Source organism: Diabrotica undecimpunctata, chromosome 6 (genome assembly GCF_040954645.1).
Source record: "Diabrotica undecimpunctata isolate CICGRU chromosome 6, icDiaUnde3, whole genome shotgun sequence".
Taxonomy (NCBI): Eukaryota; Metazoa; Arthropoda; class Insecta; order Coleoptera; family Chrysomelidae; genus Diabrotica; species Diabrotica undecimpunctata.
In genome coordinates, this window is record NC_092808.1 from 18900711 (window position 1) to 18925174 (window position 24464).

General features: G+C 29.7%; 2 protein-coding genes across 3 annotated transcripts; one reads left to right on the forward strand and one right to left on the reverse strand.

Moving 5' to 3' along the window:
• Positions 1-8908: 8908 nt before the first annotated feature.
• On the reverse strand, positions 8909-12274 carry LOC140444769 (uncharacterized). Its single transcript, XM_072536529.1, has 2 exons — positions 11981-12274; positions 8909-11587 (listed from the first exon to the last, which is right to left on the reverse strand). The coding sequence occupies exons 1-2, from the start codon at positions 12170-12172 to the stop codon at positions 10148-10150; spliced, it is 1632 nt and encodes a 543-aa protein (XP_072392630.1). The 5' UTR covers positions 12173-12274; the 3' UTR covers positions 8909-10147.
• Positions 12275-12573: 299 nt separating this feature from the next.
• Positions 12574-21068, forward strand: LOC140444771 (uncharacterized). Of its 2 annotated transcripts, XM_072536531.1 has the most exons (3): positions 12574-13016; positions 15068-15156; positions 19568-21068. In XM_072536531.1, the coding sequence occupies exons 2-3, from the start codon at positions 15141-15143 to the stop codon at positions 20800-20802; spliced, it is 1251 nt and encodes a 416-aa protein (XP_072392632.1). In that variant the 5' UTR covers positions 12574-13016; positions 15068-15140; the 3' UTR covers positions 20803-21068. The 2 variants fall into 2 exon arrangements, with proteins under 2 accessions (XP_072392632.1, XP_072392631.1); XM_072536530.1 differs by lacking the exon at positions 15068-15156 and having other exon boundaries at positions 12576-13016; positions 19568-21066.
• Positions 21069-24464: the final 3396 nt, after the last annotated feature.

Sequence of the window (24464 nt, forward strand, 5' to 3'; positions counted from 1 at the left end):
AGTTATTTTAGGCCATGATATTTATCGTAACATTATTAATCTGAAATTAAGTCTTTTAGAATCAATTATAAACGGTCATAAACAATTATCATAATCAATGTGCTCATTACGTGAATTTTATGGAGTTAGGTTATCTGTTTTATATTGGTTTTACTTTAAACAAAATGAACTTCCGATAATGAAGCTTTCTATCTTTAAATAAAAGAAAATTAAAAAATCATTGTCATGTGCATTTTTTTCTTTTGTAGAGTTTCGTTCTGTATCTTTATAAATTACTATAATCTATTGTTTACAAATATCCCAAACATTGTTAATTGTTTATATAAACTTTTAAAACAAAATGTAGTTTAGCACTGTGGTGAGGAATGTAATAATTTATCCCAAGGTAATAATTTAACAAAAAATATTGGTTCAAAACCAGACTCACAACAATCGGTGACACTATCTGATAACCTACTAATACCTGAAGATCTTACAAGACGTACCGATTTAATACCAGAAAAAACTGAAACCACACTTAGTAAGAATAACTGCGACATGGAAAAAGAAATAATACCTGAAAATATTACAAGCGAAAGACATTTCACACCAGAAAAAACTAAAACCACACTTAGTAAGAATAACTGCGACATGGAAGGAGTACCTAATACCTGAAAATATTACAACTGATAGACATTTCACACCAGAAAAAAGTGAAACTATAGCAGTTCAGTCATATCAACAAACAATTGGGACAGAAAATGATTCTAAGTCAGAATTTTCTACACCGTTTAAAAATGCATTCTATTGGCCAGAAACTGCCTCTACTAGCCAAAATAAAAAAACGGTCAAGAGAAAAATAACTCCAGCAGTAACGACGTGTTCAGAATACATAGAGTACCAAAGACGTGTGGAACAAGAAAAGAAAAGTAAACTGGAAAAAGCAGCATTGAGGAAGATCGAGAAAGAAAACCGACTAATAAATGAAAATAAAAAGGAAAATAAAAGCGCAAAACAAAAGAAACTGTCCAATAATGGAAACAGAAAAAAAGAACAAGCAGCAGGAGAAAATAATTTTTCTGATCAAGAAAATAAAGATGATAACTGCGAAACAAAAAATCACACACTCCAACCTCTTCCTAAGGCAATCCAGATAGGAGATTACGTAGTGATTTTATACGAAGGTGAAAGGTTTCCAGGAATTGTAAAGGCAGTTATAAATAAATATCCAAAACAATACGAGGTCAAAACAATGACATTTAGTGGAACCAATTGGCGCTGGCCTGATAAGGACGATATACTAATTTATAACTCTGAGGATGTCTTGAAGAAAATAAAACGTCCTATACCAGCAACAAAAGGGGTGTATTTTCTGTTCCTGACTTTAGTGATGCCGATAATTAGTTAAAATTAAGTAGTGTATTGTGGATTTCCAAACTGTTTAATTTTAATTTTTTTGTGTACTTAATACTTAATTACATTTTGTAAGTAATATTTTTTAAATTTATTTTAGTAACACCCTTGTGACTAATTTCAACTAACAAGGTGTATCTCATTTTTTTATTATTACGTCTTTTACTTGTACAGTAGACTCTATAACGAGAACTGAAATGGCAGACTAATTACCTCGTTATAAGCGGATCTCGTTATATCCAACAACAATAATATTGTGATATGAATATGTAGTTTTCTAAAACATTAACTTTCTATAGTGAAGCCATTCGGAGCGATATAAGATGCTAATAAATATTGTTTGAATGGCGTTTTTAAAACAAAGTTGTTTACTTTTATTGTCAATGAAATGCATTAAAACAAAAAAGAGTTGTTTACTTTTACTGTCAATGATATACGTTAAAACAAAAAATCTGTATTCTGTAAATATGTATAAAGCGTATAAAGTTATTTTGTCATTTTTGACTGCTTTTAATTGTCCAGTATTCTATCTACCATATTTTCTAAAGATGTGAAACAGTTTTATGCTTCTTCATTTGCGTTTTGTCCTTGGATAAAGTTTCTGACAACCTTTAAAACACTTTTCACATCTTGTGTATTAGGACCCATGTTATTAGGTGCGAATGGTCAACCCAATACAATGACACTTGTGAATCATAAATTTTACATTTCCGACTAAGAATCATAAATTGTAAGAAGTTTGTTGCGGGCGGCCCGCAGTTAAAAAGGGTATTTATTTATAGCTACGGCCGGGCCAAAACGTAAAAAACACGTTTTTTAATCTATTTTCTCTCGTTATAAGCAAATTTACCTCGCTATAAAGGGTTATAGTTCAATAGAAATTTCACGGGACATCTAATGTACCTCGTTATAAGCGAAACCTCGTAATAACCGTGTTCGTTATAAAGGGAGTATACTGTATTTTCTAGTGCTATTATTCCTAGTTACACAAGTTTATTTGACCACCTAACCGTAGGCCGGAAATAGGTACCCACTAGAACGGAATTACTGTAGTCCTCGAAATTATAGCACGTAATTAAAGACATTGTAGTGGTCATTAAAAACATTAAATTTGATATAAAATGTAGGTTACTCTTTATAAAAAACACTGCACTCTAAATATAAAAGTTCTGTTTTTGAGTTAAAATTATACGATATACCCATATATTTATTTTAACAATTGAGAATTTTGTCTCTAAGGTAGAAAAGTCTTAATAGGCCGGAATATGGTACAATTACCTTATTTGTTGTCATTAAACTACCCGTCGGCCGGCGGCACTGAGTAAAGAAGGCCTGGCGTAAGCGGTGTAGAAAAGTAAGTGATACGCCCATTTCAAATCGCAGTGTGCTTAAACTGCTAAAACAGCCTTAAACAAATGTTACCTTCAGATCGATTCGCTCCTGCGTGATTGACGCGACACCTACCGCCTTTATCTGACAGTTTTGGACCTCCCAATTTGAGGTTAAACATATGTTATATACATACGAAATTGACAATTATTAATAATTAATTTTTTAATTGTATTTTTTCAGTTTATGTATAAAATAAATATAGTATTAAAACAGGGTTTCTAAAAATTTATCATAATTTACCTTTTCAACCCCAAACGAAAAAAAAAGGGTTAAAATCTAGTACTGGCAAATCAAGTTTTTCATGTGGAAAAGCATGTAATTAAAAACAATAATAGTAAAAGTTATGATATAAAAGTTATAAAGTCATCAGGTAGGCTGCAGTTAGCTTGAAGCCTTATGAAATATCATTTAAGGTAAATTATTTAAATTTTTTCCTATTTCAATTGCATAAAAATGAAATTATGTGATTTACTTTTTCATATTAATAGCATGAATCCATCTTTTTCTTTTCTATAATTTATATGTAATCTTTACAAACCTATAAAAACTACACTAACTATTTTTACTATTATTAGAACAATTAAATACGCAACATATATTTGCACCCATTTTTGATAAATTTATGCGTAAAAAGATAGGTCCAATTTTGTCATATTTCCCCTCTACGCACGCTGGCATCGTTTCAAGGTACCCCTATCATGGTTACGCACGGAGCGAATAGACGCATATCAAGCGCATATATAGTATTTTTCATATAAAAATGCGTGCGCGTCATTCAAGATTTACGACGTCAGAACCCCACAGCGTTACCAAAACATCAGAATAGTTAGTAAGTGAGAAATTTTTAAAATGTTAACTATTTGTCAAACTATTATATTAACAGTAAATACACTTAGTTTTAAGATTACTGCAACACACTAAAACATTTTAATACAAAATTATATATTCTAAATTTGAAACTTACCACTTTTAGAGCATTAATAATAAAAACGTCCCGCCATTATTTCTTGTTCAAAATAATCTATGTTATATGAAAGCTTATTAACTTTCTACAGACTATTTGGTTGTTTTGGCATATCACAATACACAACAATAATTAGTTTTTAAAGCTGTTAATCTAAATTTAATATGTATTTATAAATATAATTTATTAATATATAATATATTAGAGAACAGCAAAAAAATTTATTCATACATTGGGGCAAGTTCTAAAAGATGCGATCAATTAAAAGAAATGCAGGATTTTTTCCATTTAAAACATTATAAAATATTAAAATTTTCAGGAACTCGTTGTCTTTCAACTCACCAGTGTGTTGAAAGAATTTTATTAAATTGGGATGTTTTAACATCTTATTTTGAAATTGCTTTACTTAGCTTAACTATTTATTCCAAAGATGGAATAAATAGTGCCACTATAATATTGCAAGATTTAAAGACCCAGTAACAAAGTGCTAATTTCAATTTTTAAAATATAGTTTAAACTTCATGAACCAATTTACCTAATGCATTATTTCAGTCAAAAAATATATTAATATACACTTTGCAAAAAGAAAGCAATAGGTTATTAATGCAATTCTGTAAAAATTTTATTAAACCTGAAATATTAAGAGAAACTTTAAAAATACAAATTTTACATCCACATAATTATTTGGATCTTGAAAATATATTTATTGGAAGTGAGTCTGCACAAACTTTAAATGACATGAAACAAAAATAAATTAAATTAAACATCTTAAATTTTTATATTACAGTAGTACATGAAAGTTTCAAAAGGTTACCAATAAATAACCCATTATTTAATGAATTTGAATTTATCCTACCTACAATAATTGCATTTGCTAAAATAGAAAGCATCTATTAGAGCTACCCAATTTAATTAACCATTAATTATTGACAAAAAAAAATGTATTTTTGATAACAGTAATTGTGGTTTATTCCCAAAAATATAAAATTTCAGCATAAACAGTTTTAGTTTACCAACATTTTTTCATGTTATACGTTATTGTACATACTTTTTATTATATACATTTTTTATATTCGTATTTTTTATATTTCATGTTTTCAATTAAATCTTTTAAAAATTACGAAAGATGTATTATTTATCCTTTGATTTAATTTGATACCAGTTGTACAACCAGCAGGGTTGTATAATTTGTATTTTCGTTTCCACATACATGAATTAAATTAATGTTTTTTAACGTAATTGACCAAAAGTGCCCATTCGAAACAAGAGATGAAAAGTAGGAACAAATGATTTTAATTAAATAAATAGTATTTACAAAAGATAATTTTATTTTATCTTATTTTAATTATAGTAACGACAGTTTATTTGTTTTTCGGTAAGAATACCATGAACCATAGAAATCAGTAGAAAATATTGCTTAGTTAAATCATGCACTTTACCGGCTATTAAAAATTTAAAAGCAAATAAACGGACCGCTTGGAATGCATATATCTAATTACTAATTGCAACTTAAATAAAATATTACGGTGTGTGTATGTCAGCGATTTTATGTCGTTCTCTGAGACTACATAATGATAATAAGGCTTTGTGGTTCTTTAGTTGTTATTCTGACGTTACAGTTAAATATTAATTGAAAATGGAAATTCGAAAAATATATCGACAATCTAGTAAACCGCATGCCTGAGAGTTTCGTTTCGGCAACACTGAATAAGCCTAATGTTATTTTCTTAACATGGAACGTTCTATAGTGAATTTAGCTTAGAGTAGGTTAACTTAATCCTAAAATATAAATATTATCGGCTTACTACCAATACCCAATTTTCATTTTAATAAACATGAAACCCGCCAAATTTTAAATTAAGATACGCCCACCGACCAATCACAGTTAATGTACTGTGCCAGTTTTAGTGTAGTCTGAATTCTACTCGTCAATGAATTCCCCACTCTAAGGAATTTAGTAATTATTTTTTGCGAAGGTAGTTACCTTTTGACAGACTCGAAGTGGCTGGAAATTACTATACAACCAAGCACACGTACTCATAGCCAATATTTATAGTAAACAAACTAAATAGTATATAAAATAGAACTTTACAAATTACCGACAATCAATATTTATTTATTTGCACCATAATATATAATAAATAGTTGTGTTAAATTATATCAACTAAAATAAATCTTTTAAATATATACTACCCAAAATTTTATGGGTTTAGTATACACTTCCACTATTTAGAATAATTCTTCTTTTTTTTTTAAGAAAGAAGTCTACAATAGGGAACTTGCATAAAATTTTAAATTCGAAAAAAATGCCTTAAATCATAACAAAACATAATTTAAAATATATATCAAATAAAAAAAAGTTGTTTTTGTCTTTAGTTTGGCCCCTAAAAACGATTAAAATCGAGAGAAAATTCAAATTATAGCAGCCAGTCCAAAACGCGTCCTCATTGGTCGTGACGTCATATAGTCAGAATGTTCAAAGATTGGCGCTATTAATTCATTACGTTTGACATTCGTTTACTTGTTATAGTAATTTTATGGTGTATTTCAGTTTTATAAATCTTTAGATAGTTGCTGTGAACTATATATTTAATAATATTTCAGTGTTTTTGTTCAGATATTTTTTTAAAATGACCGAAGAGGGTTTTTCCAAAGGCCAGTCTGATAACTTGCCCATTGTAAATATGTTTATGGTAGCCACATATTTTCAAAACGGTGAAAATTTTTCCCTGGGAGAAGTTCGGGGAGTTAAAGCAGATAAGTAAGTACATATACTCCTATTACATTAATTTTATTGTGATTATTATTCTCATAATAAGTATTTAATGATAAAACTTAGTACTTTATATTAAGTAGTGTCAATATTATATGTTTATGCTATTGTACTGAAATTTAAACAAATTAACTTATTCATCGTTTGCATTTAGATCTGGCAGAGAATCATATGGAGATGCAGCTGTAGGATGGGTTCAAGTAAAAAGAAATAACATGATCTGTACTGTAAGGGCAAAAATAACACCTGAACATAATGTTAAGAAAAAACAGTATGCTGTAAGTTGTGAAATTAATGAAGAAACCGAGGAAGTACTTGATCTAAAGTGTTATGATTGTGCTGCTTCATTAGGTAAGTAGGTATTTTTATAAACAGATATGTATTTTGAATATTTTGAATTAAGAGCATTCTTGAAACATAAAAAATTCTGATCTGAGACAAACATCAGCTGAGCTAAATTTTATATTGCATTTTGCAGTAAATATGAAGGAATAAACACTCTTTCATGGAAATTTATTTTAGCCCATTTTAATTCTGATAGGTAGTATCTAAATATACAGCCTTTATAATAATTTTGTTCTTGGTTTTTAAAATAAATATCACAATAATCTTGAAATGACATTTTAGTTAAAATATATATATATATATATATATATATATATATATATATATATATATATATATATATATATATATATATATATATATATATATATATATATATATAATTTTACTTACATTCGATAGTAGTTTTGCTTCTCTAAAAATATATGGACAATTTCTAAATTTCAAAACTTATGTTATAGGTGGGTGCAAGCATCAAATAGCTTTTCTGATGTGGTTGCACAGAAGAAGTGAAGAACCGTCAAAAACAGAAGTGACTTGCTATTGGGCCAAAAGTAAACTATCAAAAGTTGGTACAAGTATAAAATATTTAACACTTAACGACTTTGGGGCCCCAGAGGAGTTAAGCTCAGATGAAGATAGTAACCAGTTCCTTCAAGAAGTAATAGACATGGGCATTAAAAACCAGTCTGAGAGCCAGTTATTGCAACATTTTAAAGATGATAATATAAAAAAAATAGGGATATTCCAGCTGCTGTTAAAATTTATTTCTACAGAACAGACCACATATAGTGAGTTTGTTGAATTTTGTTCAAATAGTATGAGTGAGCACATATGCTCAGAAGCTGCCATCAAAACTAGCACACAGTCCGATAGCAGTTTATGGTTCGAGTTACGATATGGCAGAATAACGGCATCAAAACTTTATGATGCAGCTCACTGTAAAAAATGCGATGGGGCATTTGTTGAACAAATACTTGGGGTCTCAAAATTTAAAGCAACTTCTGCAATGAATAGGGGTAAACAGTTGGAAGAAAGTATGATAAAATGTGTGCAAAAAGTATTTCAAATAAAATTAAACCGTATTGGCTTACAGTTAAACCCCAAATTTCCAATTTTTGGCGCTTCACCTGATGCCATATGTGAGGAATATATTGTGGAAATAAAATGTCCTCAGACTAATAAAACTGTAGCTAATTATTTAACAAAGGACAATAAAATAACTGCTAAATATAATGCACAAGTTCAACTTCAAATGTTTATGTTTGCTAAAAAAAAGTGTTTATTTTGTGTTGCTGATCCAGAATTTGAAAATAATTCTAATTTCAATTATACATGGGTGGACTATGATGAAAATCATTTGGAGAGTTTGATGACAGCTGCTGAAAGTTTTTGGATGCATAATATTTTTCCCCGTTTATTAAAATCTGTAGATAAAAAATAAGAAGCAGAGGCTGACCACAAATTAGGTGGTTAGATGGAGTTGAGACCGATTTAGGGATATTAGAGATCAGTAGATGGCAACACGTCACCAGAAACCGAACAGAACAGCAATGACTCTTAGAGCAAGCAATCCACAGAGGATCGTCGAGCCAAAGATGATGGGGAGATAGAAAATAAAATTATTATTTCTATCCTTGGGTAACAGTTTGTCCTTCAGGCAGTTATAGCTGTAATATTTGAATTTAATTAACAACCATATCAGCAATTCAGAGAAAAATCACAAATTAACAGTTGGTCGTTGTGTCACTTCTTTACTTTTTCCATCAGTATTTCTTTGTACACTTTTTTCTGAATAATCTTATTCGCTACATTTACCAACATCTGTAAGGTAACTTTGTGGTACTGACTAGGAGACAGAAACACATGTCTACAGCTGCATTTGTTTTATAGGCTGAATCCAATATTTGTTCAATGTATTTATTGTTATATACAATTTTTTGTTGATTATACTGTACTCTTTATATAATAAAAATAATTATAAGGCTTGGTAATGTATTGTAATCTTTATTGTATGAGTATTAGGGAAAACATAGTACAGGTTCAGTTTGAAAAATCTTTATTAAAGGTTTTGTTTAATTATCTACATTATTTCTAAAACATAAGTCAACATCACTGTAAATTATAACAAAACAGCAAAAAAAGAGTGTGACACTTGACTGAAGTGAATACTTCTTATAGCGTGTTATTACTATAATGTAGGTTAATGAAATTTTATATCCGCTTATTATTGATTTTTTAATGTGTTATAATAACAATACACATTTAAGTTCTTTATAATTTAAAAAATCTTAAGTTCTTTAAAATCTAAAAAAGTTTATATAATTTTATTATATAAGTATATCTTGTACAAATACTTTAAAATCAAAATTAGCCAAATCTTTCAGGTCGTTCAAGAGTTAATAGAAAATATATATTATGTAAAATTATAAGTATACATGTATGTATATTATGTATACTGCAAGATTAACAAGTCTTGATTTTTCGAGTCACGCTAAATAGAATTTTAGACCCATGCAAAACATCATACAGAGCGATAAAAAATATTCACTTCAAAATGTTTAAATTGTAAACAGTTTTGATTTCTATATTAATATTTATTACAAAATACAATATTAGTTTTTTCGAAAATATACAGTACCTAATACATGTGACTACAAAGCTTAATATAGGATGTACTAATAAAATGTGACATGTTGCATACAAAGAAATAAAGTCAAAAATACAATATGAAGTTTAAGTTTAATAAACTGTTTTTAAATTTTTTTTTTAAATATTTCTTGCTATTTTTAAAGAGATGTTATCCTGAAATTAGACTGACTTACAAATTAACTAAGTAGTTAATATGGAGTCACAATATTTGTCCTCATATAGGTACTTATGAGGACTTATATTGAACTCAAGTAGAAAATAAATTGTTTGTTATTTATTATGTATCTATTGTACACATTTTAAATAGTAATGTAAACTGCATTGTATACAAAGGAAAAAATATAGGTTTATTATATGTATAGGTTTATCTACATTATAACATAAATCAAAATCAGTGTAAATCATTACAAACAATAAAAAATGTAAGTCAAATATTTAAACTCTAAGCTATTTTAATTTCTATACCCATCTTTATTGGAAAATACAATTTAAGTAGTTAGTTTTCTAAAACTCACAGTGACTAAGTACAAAGCTGAATATATAAACTAATAAAATATGACATACTGGGAACAAACAGTACCTAGTTTCCTAGATGAAAGTAAAACATACACAATGAAGTTTTTAAAGCATTACTTTCCTAAAATTAGACCAGACTGCAAATTGACTAGCCCACAAGCTATTTTTATTAGCTGGTCCATATAAGGTATCAACTTATTGTCAACACATGCATGGGGAGCCAAGAATGCAAATTCTCTTAATCTGCGTATGACTCTTTCAACATGAATCCTTAAACTGGCAATGCGCTTGGTTTCTATCACTTCAATTGGACTTAATTTTGTGTTTGAAGAGACACTTGGTGGTCTAATTAATTTGCAACCTTTAGCAACCAATAAATGTTCTATATGTTTAAAACCCCTATCTGCCATGATAGACACCTTGGGAGGAAGCATACACAAAAACCCACTGTTCTCTATAATAACTGCATCAGATGTTCGACCACCAAAAGCATTAGAAATGAAATTAATAATGCCATCAGGAGTACAAGATATTAAATATTTTAGTGTATTACACTTCTTATACTCTGACCAAGTTAAAGATTGTTTAATAGAATCTAAAGGTTTTTCTATTTCAATCTCTAAACAATCAATAATACATAATACATCACTGTATCGAGCTCGAAAAGCTATTGGTAAATTTGATTTTATGCTGTTAATGTTGGGTGTCAGTATAAGCTTTCTTACATATTTACTAATGATTGGTAATGATTTTGAAAAAATTCTTGATGCATAACTCTCACTTATACCAAAATCATCCCCTAGTAGTGTAAATGAATGCCCTGTTCTAATTTTTTTTAAACTTAAAAAAATATTCCAATTTGGTAACTTACAATAGTTTTGTAATAACTGAAAAGTATAATATGCATATTCAGGTAATCCTAGATATATCCTGGGTCTCTTTTCCATCTTCATTAGGGTACACTTTAATGTCAAGTTTTTAAATTGATTTTCAATATCCTGCACTTCCTCATCATATGATTGATGATCACTTACACAACCAGCACTATAACTACTATAAACAGATTCTTCACTTTCAGACTCAGTTTTAGAGGTATCAGATCCAAATTCGATTTGTGGACAAAAGGTTGGTACATTGAGTTTCAGTGGTGATGTCCCAATATCTCTACTAAAAACTATGTTTAATGATAAATTACTAACAGAATCACCACAATCTAACTTGCATTGTACACTTTTACTCCTGAATTTTATGTGAGTCTGAGTTGAAATATCACTTTTTTGATTGGTTTCAATGACACTATCAATTTTTAGAGTGTCTATATCATTTTGCAGAATACTCCCAAAACATTCTGAAGACTGTGAAGAAGTTGAAGCAACTGCATCCTCAATTAATTGATGTTTAACCCTCTTAAGTGCTGTTATTCTAGGATAATGAGAATGTGCCCTTTTCCTATCTGGTTGACAATTAAATATGTGAGGGACAACATTTAATTTCATCCTCTTTTGGCCACCCATAAGTTTGAATTTAATATAGTTTTCCATATCATTTTCCAACTGAAACAGAATATTATATATTACATTATTATTTTTATCTTTTATATTATATATACCTATATATATATTTATATATATATATATATATATATATATATATATATATTGTAGGTAGATAACATGAAAGAGTTCGAATAGTTTATGTGATTTTCGAATACCTATTTTTATACATTAGGTATTTATTTTAGGTTATGAACATAAAACTTTATTATTATGATTACCTTATTTTAATTTTACAGTAAAAACAGTTCTAGAAAAATACTGTCTAGGTAAATATTATTCAATATGTAATGTACATCTACCAAATAGAGGTACCAAGAGTTCTATCAAAAAAACACATGATTATTTGTTTAAAGAAAACTATTAAGCAGACAACAGATATTAAATACTTACATTAAAATGATCTTCACATACATGAAGAGCTTGAGCAGTAACTGAAATATCCCTTCGACAGGCACGTAACCAGTTTAAACGCCGTTTTTTATCGACTGGTAATCTAATAAATATTTTGTTGGGGGTTTTAATGGTTGTACTTTTACACAATGGTACTAAACAACACTTGTAGTATTTACTTTTACTTTCCATAGTAAAAACACAAACAATTCAACACTCTCTCTTCAAAAACTGTATCAAACACCAATATAAACAAAATAGTTTAATGCTTTTATACAAGACAGGAGACCTGACATACAGACAATACCACTAAGTGACGTCACAAGGGTTCGCGCGCTTTTTCGATCGTTTGAAATGATTTTTATACAGGGAAGATTTTAAATTTGAATTGCTAAGTCATTATAAGTTTTTGAGGCGTGAAATTTTGGAAATCTTATTTTTAAATGAAACTGAACGTTATTATATAATAAAAAAAAAATGTGCAAGTTCCCCATAGCAGGATACTTGAGCTATTAATACTGAGAAGTAGGAATTGTTGTGTTGTAGGTTTCCGACAATGAATCTGTCAAAATATGCACGAATATGGAGTATAGTATACTATAACCAAAGAATAAAGACGCTTATAGACGCTATAACCAAAGATGCTATAACCAAAGCGTCTATATTCTTTGCTATAACTATGCAGACACCAACTGACTGCTGACTGCTTCTATTTCTATATGCGACACGACATAGCAGCGACATTCGTCTATATTCTTTGCTATTATTACTATTGAAATACATAAAATCAAGTTTAATAAAATGGAAGTAAAGCAAGAATTTAGTGAGGAGACGTGTAAAGTAAAAGTAGAGTATAATGACTTAGATGATGCTCTTCTAGAAGGCCTTAAATGCGAAATTAAAGAGGAATCCAGTAGACAAAGTACACATGGCATATATGATTATTTAGACTTAAAGGAATATCCTACAAATACTGAAGTACACCAAGATAGAAATAAACTGAACCAATTTGAAGAAAACCAAAAAACTGAAAAAGGTAAGTAAGTTAACAGTATAATTTAAAAATATAAGTTACAAGTAGTATAAACACAGTTTAATCAAAGAATATAGACGCTTAGTTTAATACTTAAAATAATCAAAAGGTAAAATGGGGTATAAATAAACTACTGTAAATATATGAATGATAACTGAATCACATATTAAATGTGAAAAATGCACACTGTTTGGCATAGTATGTTTCTGAAACAAAGTAAGAAGCTTATTTGTCTGATCTATCTTTAAGTTTACCCTGTTGAAGTATGCAAATATTAACCCTAGACATGGGGTAACAGACAACATTAATGGTAACTCAAAAAGTGCTTTGGGCAAACATAAAAGAAATATAATCAAAACTTGAAATACATTTTTAGAAATGCATTGAAATTATATAAAAATTCATAGATTTTAATTAAATTAATGATAATAATTAAATGCATATACAAAAAAATTAATTAAAATGGTATAAAAAATTAGTAGTATTAATTAAATTACCTTATATAATAGAAATGCATTGAAATTATATAAAAATTCATAGATTATGATTATGATGATTAGAAATTCATAGATAATGAAATTAAAGATAATAGTTAAATACATATACAATAAAAACTTCTACAGAAATTTACAATTTATGATTCACAAGTGTCATTGTAGGGGTTGACCATTCACACCTAATAATAAGAATGCCCTAGTAGACAAGATGTGGAAAGTGCTGTCAGATAATTTACAATATTTAACTGCATTTAAACAGAAAATATTTGTTTTATTCTTATTCAAAACTTGCAGCTTCTTATAATACAAATTATAATTTCGTAAAAGTAACTTTAAACCTTCATATACATTTTACAAAAAAAAAATATGGCAAATTTTATACTTATTTACATTAACTTAATAAATTTATCTGAAAAATAAAAATACTTATATTGCACATGCAAAATATATAACCTACCAAACACGTATTATTTCTTCTGGTCTTATCACATTGAGTTTCGAATGTTTTGAATATCTGGCTTTTCAATTTCCAAATTTTTAACAGCTGTGATTTCATGTCCTCATGTGGCAGCCATTCTGAATCACCATTGTTATCCCCAGACTGGCTTTCCATTTCAGATTTGGCTCTAGTAACATCTTCTATTTCACTGTCACTACTTTGTAACAGTGCAGTTAATAAACAAATTAGACCAAATACAGACACATTAAATATGTCTTTGAGCTCCTTTGATATTAAACCTGCTATCAATGACTATACACACTACAAGGTAACAAAAATCCTGTATAGATGATATTTTTACAAATCTTGACATATTTGATTCTGCTGTATTCAATCCTCGTACATCAGATTGTAATGCTCAAAAGGTAAAATTTGAGTCAAATATAATAAAAAAACGAATATTTAACAAGGAGAATAAAGATTTTTTTAAATCTATACTGGGTAATGTAGACTGAGTATCTGTTTTTGAGACATTAGAGGTAGATACTAATTTGGATGCTTTTAGGAATATAGTTTAGAAAATTTTTATGCAACTAAAAAAATCACAAAAGTACTTTAAAAATGATGATGTATATTGTAAATCTAGGCTTGATATTTTGTTTACACTGTCTAGTAATATTGTTGAATATAAAGATATTTACCGGACAGAAAAACATAATACTCACTCAATCTCAAAAAAATTGTTATAAAGAATAAGTTGAATAGCGAAAATAAAACTAAAATGTCTTGGCAATTGTTAAAAGAAATTAAGGATAATTCCAGAAATCAAGGTAATTTCTGTTTAGAGGGTGACCCTCAGGTGCTTTCTAATGAAATAAATCAATTTATGTCAAATACAACGCTAGAAGCTGTAAAGAAAAAAAATCATGAAAAAATTTTTAAAATTAATATCGAAAAGAATAATCATTGCATGTTTCTAACTCCCGTTTCAGGGAAAGAAATAAATAACTTAAAAAACAAACATAGCTCTGTTTATGATGAAATATCAACAAACAAATTAAATTTGTTTCATCAGAGATTTCCCTTCCTCTTTCGTTTATAGCTAATGCTTCTTTCAGGTAAGCTAGATTTCGTCAATGTTTAAAACTGGGAATTTTCAAGCCACTACATAAAAAAGGTGATGTTACTAAGATGGAGAACTATAGAGGTAATAAGCCTTCTTCCATCATTCTCAAAAATATTTGAAAAAGCGGTATATTCTAGACTACAACACTTTTTTAGTACAAACAGCTTATTTAGTAGTTCGCAGCATCGTTTTCTCTCAGGGAGATCTGTTGAGACAGCTACCTATGATTTTGTATCAACAATTTTAGAAAAACTAGAGGCAAAGATGAAAACTCTAGGTTCTTTTTTATACCTATCTAAGGCTTTTAAAGCCTCTAGATCATGTTCTATTCTTACAAAAATTACATCGTTATGGAATACGTGACCGGCATTAAAATGGATAAAAATTTCTCACAGATAGGTCACAAAAAGTATGTGGTATAATAAATGTCTGCGGTGTATAGTATAAAAAAATGCGGTGGTTAGTGGTTTCTCAAACCTCGTAAATTTCACAGATGACTCAAAGGCGCTGACAACAGGCAATTTTCTGGAACAATCACAAAACATGGAACCTGCTAGATCAGTTAAATTTCTTGGTCTTCATATTGACCAGAAATTGGGGGAAACAAATACAAAATACAGCAAAAAAAATGAATAGAGCCTGCTACTCATTAAGGGTATTGAAGAGCTATCTAAACCAGGGGATTTTACCAGTATTTTATTAGTATATTATGCAAACTTTTATTATGATGCGATATGGAGTAATCTTCTGGGATGCTGCAGTGGATAGCTCAACTGTCTTTATAATCCAAAAAAGGCTGTCGGGCTGATCTTAGGGCTAAAGGCGGGAGAATCTTGTAGAGGCCGATTCAAATCACTCAATATACTCACTTTCTCGGCGATCTATATATTTAAATGTATTATGTTCCTTTTTAAAAATGTTTCTTTGTTTTATCACCTACTACCAAATCATGAATATAATAGAAGAAGCCTTAATTTGAATTTCTCACTTCAGAGATTGTCTCTAACAGAGAGAATTCCTTTGTATGCATGTGTTACATTTTACAATAGTCTTCTTGAATACAAACATAAGCCTCTTCAATTCTTCCTTTCCATTGTTTTTTATTGTACGCTACTTGTAGCCAATTTTTCCTGGCAGTCCTTTTCAGATCATCTGTCCATCTCATAGGAGGTCTGCCTCTGGGTCTTTTGTGTTGGTATGGTCTCCAGGTTAAAATTGATCTGTGCCATTTGTTTAGATCTCTCCTAGCTACATGTCCAGCGTATTCCCATTTCAACTTTAATGATTTTTGCATCACATCGATGACTTTGGTTTTCTGTCTTATCCATGTGTTTGTTTTCTTGTCCCTAAGTGATATACCTAGCATTGCTCTTTCCATCGCGTGTTGAGTGACTCTAAGTATATTCATATTCTTTTTTGTGATTGTCCATGTTTGTGCCGCATAAGTTAATATCGGAATAATGCATGCATCAAAAACTTTAGATCTAAGATGTAATTGAATTTGTTGATTTCTGAGTATATAGTTCAGTTTACCGAATGCTGCCCAAGCTAACTTTCTTCTTCTTTTTATTTCTTCAGTTTGAATTTCCCTATTTAGTATTATTTTTTGTCCTAAGTATATATATTCTTCAACTTTCTCTATAACTTTATCGTTTATTATTGTCACGGTGTCTTCGGAGTGCATGACTTTTGTTTTGTTTAAATTCATTTTCAGTCCTATTTTAGAAGATTCGGTATGTAGTTCTAAAAGCATGGTTTGCATTTCTTGTAGGTCAGTAGCTATCAGGATTATGTCATCTGCAAATCGTAGATTACTGAGGTAGCGGCCATTGATGTTTATTCCCTTATTTTTCCAATTTAGGTTTTTAAAAACGTCCTCCAGAACTAAGGTGAACAGTTTGGGTGATAAAGTATCTCCCTGTTTGACTCCCCTGTTTAATGGTACAGGGTTCGTGTGTTCATTTTCATTTAGGTAGTATGTAGCTGTAGCTTGGTTCATATTTTCTTTTATTAAGTTAATATATCTGCTGTCTATTCTACAATTTTGCATTGCGTTTATTACGGCCGTGTGTTCTTTGGTATCGAAAGCTTTTTCGTAGTCTACAAATGCTAGGAAAACTGGAAACTTGTATTCGTTACATTTTTCTATTAATATTTTTGTGGTTAACAGGTGATCGGAAGTTGAATAGCCTTTTCTAAAACCTGCCTGTTCATATGGTTGGTATTCGTCTAATGTCCTTGTTAGTCGAGTAGTTATGACTTTGGTGAGTATTTTAAACAGGTGTGACTATTTACAATAGTCTACCATCTCACATTCAACAGAAAACACACTATAGAGCTTTTTTTTTAAAGAAAGGTTCTACTACACTTAGTTAACATTAAGCCCTATACTGTGGCGGAGTGCCTGGTCTATCCTTCTCCCTGATCAGCATATTTAATTTGTAATGTTAATGTATTTTAATCTGTGATGTCAATATATTTTTTAAATCTGAGATTAAGGTGGATCTGCACCCCTCAAAAAGACAAACTATACATTCAAAAATTTGACAAAGTTTATGTGATCACTAGAAGTATTTTAACAAATTTTGAGCAAACTTCATGTTTTTGTTTATGAAGAAACTCAAAAAACTACTTTTTTTCCAAGTATAAAGTGGGAAAATCAAACATAAAATTTTGTTAATTTTCTTACAGCATAAAGATATAATCCTAAGAAATACCTATGAATTTTTTTTAAATTATTGAATGTACAGTTTTGTCACAATAGGAAAAAATAATATATTCCAGCTTATAATAAAGCTACCGGTAAAAAACGGGACAAAATTTTAATAACAACGTATAAAACTGGAAGTGGAAAATATTTGTAATAAAACGTTAAATATTTTTTCCTAAACATATGAAAAGTCTCGTTAAATAAGAATTATATCTTGAACTGCCGCCATCAAATTGTGTTGTAGAGAGGTGGCTCCATCTGAAACATCGGTAATATTTATCATCGATAGATAGCATTACTTTCGGCTTCGAAACGTTTCAAACGAAATGTAATACTAACAGAGTTGCCTTGTCCGCCTGTTTATTGTAATATGGCGCGATGTCAACAATGATAACACTAATGTTTCACTAACCTTTCCTAAATCACTTTTTTATTAAACTGACGATTGGTTCTGGTTTTTTTCCAAGGAAATCGATTTACGATTTCTTAGTACTTTCCAAATAACCTCATTGTCCAGTAAATTGTTTATGTAAGCGATCAACTGTTGGTGCGATTTTTTCCTTTATGTGAAAATTAATGATAGTGCTACGAAGTAAACCCTCAACAAATGCATCCATTTTAATTTTTGATGTTCTCATTTGTTTTGACTGAGGAGAAAACACTCCATCATCAACTTGACGACCTTTACCAGCAATTTTCTTTATATTTGAGAGACTTAAATTCTTATTATTAAATAGATAATTAAATTAGGTTAAAAATAATAATTGTTCAGTGGTACCTACAAATAACTGTGTGGTTTATTATATCGTAACCGCTGAGATCTACCTCCCATTCCTCCCACTATCTGTTTCTCTGCTCAAATAACTCCTCTATGTACTCTGTTAGGTTCAGTACTTGGCTGAGCAGGATTTGCCTGGCTTGAAGCCCTGCTTGTGGAATTAGTTTTGCGTCTAATTCCACAATAATTATTTTGAAGGAAAAGTCATCAAAAAAATAAAGTCCAGTAACACACTATGGTATAGAGCTAGAAGTACATATATACGACGTATATGCAAGGTGGAGAATATCAAGAACTAGATTAGAAATAGAAGAGTAGAATGAAACGATCATATAAGCCGAATGACAACAAATAAAATAGTATAGACGACTAGAGAATGTTCCTCAATAGGAAGACAACATGATGGAACGACAACTTACTGGAGGCACTTTGAAAAACAGACAGAGTCATGTCTACATAAAAAGAAGAAGAAGAAAAGTCATAAAAAATAAGGCCCAATAGATGAGAATGGATCTTGGCATCGTCGATATATGTATGAGCTAACATGTACAAAGAAATGGCTGGCGCTTAAGATTGCTCTAAAAATCAGACATCTGCGCTGAATACGATATCTAATTGGAGCAGGTTTAAGGTAAATCTGCACAGCACAACGTATTCTATTGACGAAACCCGTGAGAACTAGACTAATAGATAGACTAAGGTTGATTGGAGGGTTGATGCAGTTGAGAATACCACAAATGTTTTACCAACTGACTTGACTAAAGATGGAATATAGTGTTATTTAATAGCTATGGTTGACTTATTTTGTGTGAAAAGATTGTTTAAAAGAAAGCGGCGTCTTACGCACATACAAGACAGAAATACAGGTGCCTAAAACATATTGATTATATTATTGGCAAGACTTTTGCTGCCTGGTATTTAATTATGTTTAACTTTGTTTATTATTTTGTGTCTGTATTAATTTTTCTATTGTAGTAAATGTTTATAGTTGGTTTGTATTTTAGGTTTTACTCAGGAGAAGAATAAAATGAAAATTATGGAAACATTTTATGAACATTCATCCCATAATGAAGACTGTACGAGTCGACACGCCGAAGGAAAACCTGTAAATAAAAATATAAAAGTTCAGACTAGACAGGGACCTTACGAATGTGAAATTTGTTTTAAACAGTTTTCTACAACACAAACTTTGAAACAACATTTAAGGGTGCACACTGGAGAAAAACCTTACAAGTGTGAAAGCTGTTTTAAACAGTTTAATGATGCAAGTACTTTAAAAAAACATTTGAGATTACACACTGGAGAAAAACCTTACAAGTGTGAAATTTGTTTTAAGAAGTTTAGAGAAGCAGGTCATTTGAGTCGACATTTGAGAGTGCACACTGGAGAAAAACCTTATAAGTGCGAAATTTGTTTCAAGCAGTTTACTCAAAAGTGGTCCTTGAAAAATCATTTAAGAACACACACTGGAGAAGAACTTTACAAGTGCGAAATTTGTTTCAAGCAGTTTACTCAAAAGTGGCCATTGAAAAATCATTTAAGAACACACACTGGAGAAGAACTTTACAAGTGCGATATTTGTTTCAAGCAGTTTACTCAAAAGTTGACCTTGAAAAATCATTTAATGACGCACACTGGAGAAAAACTTTATAAGTGCGAAATTTGTTTTAAGCAGTTTAGTCAAGCAGGTAATTTGAAAACACATTTGAGAGTGCACACTGGAGAAAAACCTTATAAGTGTGAAATTTGTTTGACGCAGTTTTCTTACAAAATTCAATTGGAGAATCATTTGACAGTGCACACTGGAGAAAAACCTTATAAGTGTGAAATTTGTTTGACGCAGTTTTCTTACAAAATTCAATTGGAGAATCATTTGAGAGTGCATACTGGAGAAAAACCTTACAAGTGTGAAATTTGTTTTAAGCAGTTTACTCAAAAGTGGTCCTTGAAAAGTCATTTAAGAACACACACTGGAGAAGAGCTTTACAAGTGCGAAATTTGTTTCAAGCAGTTTACTCAAAAGTGGCCCTTGAAAAATCATTTAAGAACACACACTGGAGAAGAGCTTTACCAGTGCGAAATTTGTTTCAAGCAGTTTACTCAAAAGTGGCCCTTGAAAAATCATTTAATGACGCACACTGGAGAAAAACTTTATAAGTGCGAGATTTGTTTTAAGCAGTTTAGTCAAGCAGGTAATTTGAAAAGACATTCGAGAGTGCACACTGGAGAAAAACCGTAAAAGTGTGAAATTTATTTTCAGCGGTTTAGTATTGCAGTTATAGTTTCTGTGAACATATAAGAAATTTTCACCTGATACTGCAACCAATCCCTCAAATTGTCAGTGCAAATAAATTATTCAAATTAAATTATCTACACAATGCTTTGTATTAAAAAATTAAAAAATCATTGTCATGTGCATTTTTTTCTTTTGTGAGTTACGTTCTGTGTCTTTATAAATTACTATAATCTATTATTTACAAATATCCCAAATATTGTTAACTGTTTATATAAACTTTTAAAACAAAATGTTGTTTGGCACTGTGATGAGGAATGTTATTTATCCTTTGACACTTGTCAACAAATGTTACCTATACCATTTTTCATACTTAAAAAAAACTGAATAGATATATAACAAAACACTCTCAAGTAAATTTTTTATACAATGCTCTCAGTTCTCAATATTGCTGCTATTTATATAAAATTTGCTATAAGTCCCTAAATGGCCTTCTGTACTTCCCTATATATTTACCACAATACAATCTGTCCTGACTTCTGTGCTTCCCGATTTCAATTTTTCTAATTTTTGCTGCAATTATGAAAACGAATACTTATATGGTGAAGAAACATTACAAATAATTGCTTCGGTTTTTGTCCTTGCACATGCAAATTTTTTGTCCTGTAAGTTTGAACATTTGCGACATACTCTATTGATCTGCAACTTTGATTGTGGTTTAGCAGTAAAAGCAAGTAGCCCTTCCGCTAATGCTACCTGTTTTACTGTGTTGCTAAAGTTAGCACTGCGAAAAAACTGTTACATTTTAGACAAGGAAGCGGCATTATTCTAAAATCTTGTGTGCCTCTTCGTCGCTAGATGTTTAGTAATATCCACCATGTTAGACCAAAAATTCAGCATTTGTTTTTTTAATAAACGGGATTTTCATGCTTAGCCCTTCATTAAATTTGCATTCTCTTTTTTTACTAATCTGTTATTCTGTGGATAAATACTAGAAATACATAAAAAATTTAGTACAAAAACTACTAAAAGAGGGTAGGTATTAAATTTTGCCGTATTGACTGTTACTTTGTGGCGACTATTGCTCTACCTCTACGAGTAAATATTGGCCAATTTAGTTTATTTTTTGTATTCTTTATATTCAGCATAATAATAGGTAATATATTTTTACAGTACATTTACAATAAGAAATGTAGATATTTTCTAAAAAGCGAGACATTTTACAAAATTGGCGGGACGCGGGTCTGTCCTGGTAAAATCGGGACCTGTGGTCACTTTATGCTAAGAACTCAACTTAAAAAACTAACCCAGATAGAAATCTCCATTTAAATCTAAATTACATACAGGTTTTGCCGATAGATGTCACAGGGTGTAGATATTAATTAAATAAGTACTGAAATAAGTTATTTTGCTTAATATGATAATATCCCTCATTTTGATAGAAAAATCCCTTTATCCCATTTGCTTCAAAAATACCTCGAAAAAGGGATAATCCCTCCCAAAGAACATCACTGAGGATCTTAGAACTTTCACAGTCATTGTGTACTGTGTTACTTTTCGGCGTCGGCAAAGGTTAGAATTTTTCATATAAAAATGCTTGCACGTCACAATTTATATAAAGTGACGTTACTTATATTTAAAATTTCCAGAACCTCGACCTTAGAGTTCAAATGTTTCTAACACAGCTAATAATACGAAACCCATACGGAACTGCTCGATCTTTCATAGGCGTTAACATGGTGTAATAATCAGAAAAATGTAATCATTATATTGAAAATTTTAGAATTATATTGATTAAATAACCAAAAACATTTATTATTATTAATAATATAAATTTTATGAAATAACTCTTCAAGTCTAATATTGCACAAAATAATAATTTTAATTAAATAGACCAGATAATTATACGCAACTGATACCGAAATACTTCAAATTTTATTGACAGTTCATCATGTGGCAAAAGTGTATAAAGTGTTGCCGCTTTTTTATAGTAAGAATTTTGTTTATGTTTTGATTTCTTACACAATTTGGTCATAATATAATATATATTAATAAATTATATCTATAAATACATATTAAATTTAGACTAATAGCTTTAAAAACTAATTATTGTTGTGTATTGTGATTGTGCTATGCCAAAGCAAATAAATAGTCATATAAGATACGATAATTTTGAACAAGAAATAATGGCGGGACGTCTTTACTATTACAGCCCTAAATAGGTTTAAAATTTAGAATATATAATTTTGTATTAAAATGATTTCTTATGTATTTTAGTGTGTTGCAGTAGTCTTAAAACTAAATGTATTTACTGTTAATATAATAGTTTGACAAATAGTTGACATTTTAAAAATTCCTCACTTACTAACTATTCTGATGTTTTGGTAACGCTGTTGGGTTCTGACGTCGTAAATCTTGAATGGCGTGCAAGAATTTTTATGTGAAAAATGCTTTCATTAGCTTAGCTCGGGCATATTTTGATAGATTCATTGTCGGAAACCTACAACACAACAATTCCTATTTCTCAGTATTAATAGCTCAAGTATACTACTATTGTAAACTTCTTTCTTGGAAAAAAGAAGAATTATTCTAAATAGTGGAAGTGTATACTAACCCCATAACATTTTGGGTAGTATATATTTAAAATATATGTTTTAATTGGTATAATTTAACATAACTATTTATTATATATGATGCAAATAAATAAATATTGATTGTCGGTAATTTATAAAGTTCTATTTTATATACTATTTAGTTTGTTTACTATTAATATTGGCTATAAGTACTTGTGCTTGTATAGTAATTTCCACCCACTTCTAGTCTGTCAAAAAGTAACCAACTTCGCAAAAAAATAATTACTAAATTCACTAGACAGTTGGGACTGGAGATAGCGAACCGAGTATATAAACTCTGTTCGCTATTCCCAGTCCGAACTGTCTAGTGCATTTAGTAATTATTTTTTTGCGAAGTTAGTTACTTTTTGACAGACTAAAAGTGGCTGGAAATTACTATACAACCAAGCACACGTACCCACAGCCAATATTAATAGTAAACAAACTAAATAGTAAATAAAATAGAACTTTGCGAATTACCGACAATTAATATTTATTTATCTGCACCATATAATAAATGGTTATGTTAAATTATAACGACTAAAATATATTTTTTAAATATGTATATACTACCCAAAATTTGATGAGTTTAGTATACACTTCCACTATTTAGAATAATTCTTCTTTTTTCAAAGAAAGAAGTCTGCAATAGTAGGATACTTGAGCTATTAATACTGAGAAGTAGGAATTGTTGTGTTGTAGGTTTCCGACAATGAATCTGTCAAAATATGCCCGAGCTAAGCGAATGGAGTTTACAGTATTTTTCATATAGAAATGCCTGTACGTCACAATTTATATAAAGTGGCGTCACTTATATTTAAAATTTCCAGAACGTCAATCTTAGAGTTCAAATTTTCCTAAGACTAAGCTAATAATACGAAACCCATACGGAACTGCTCGATCTTTCATAGGCGTCAACATAGTACAATAATCAGAAAAATTTATTGTATAAAATTCATCATTGTATTGATTAAATAACCAAAAATATTTGTTATTAATAATATAAATTTTATGAAATAACTCTTTAAGTCTAATATTCCACAAAATAATAATTTT

Excerpts from the sequence above, each read along its gene's own strand:
- LOC140444771 (XM_072536530.1), top strand. The coding sequence starts at position 12,782 with ATGGAAGTAAAGCAAGAATTTAGTGAGGAGACGTGTAAAGTAAAAGTA. Across the intron at positions 13,017-19,567 it reads AAACCAAAAAACTGAAAAAG|GTTTTACTCAGGAGAAGAAT; the intron begins GTAAGTAAGTTA and ends TTTGTATTTTAG.
- LOC140444769 (XM_072536529.1), bottom strand. The coding sequence starts at position 12,172 with ATGGAAAGTAAAAGTAAATACTACAAGTGTTGTTTAGTACCATTGTGT. Across the intron at positions 11,588-11,980 it reads TATGTGAAGATCATTTTAAT|TTGGAAAATGATATGGAAAA; the intron begins GTAAGTATTTAA and ends ATTCTGTTTCAG.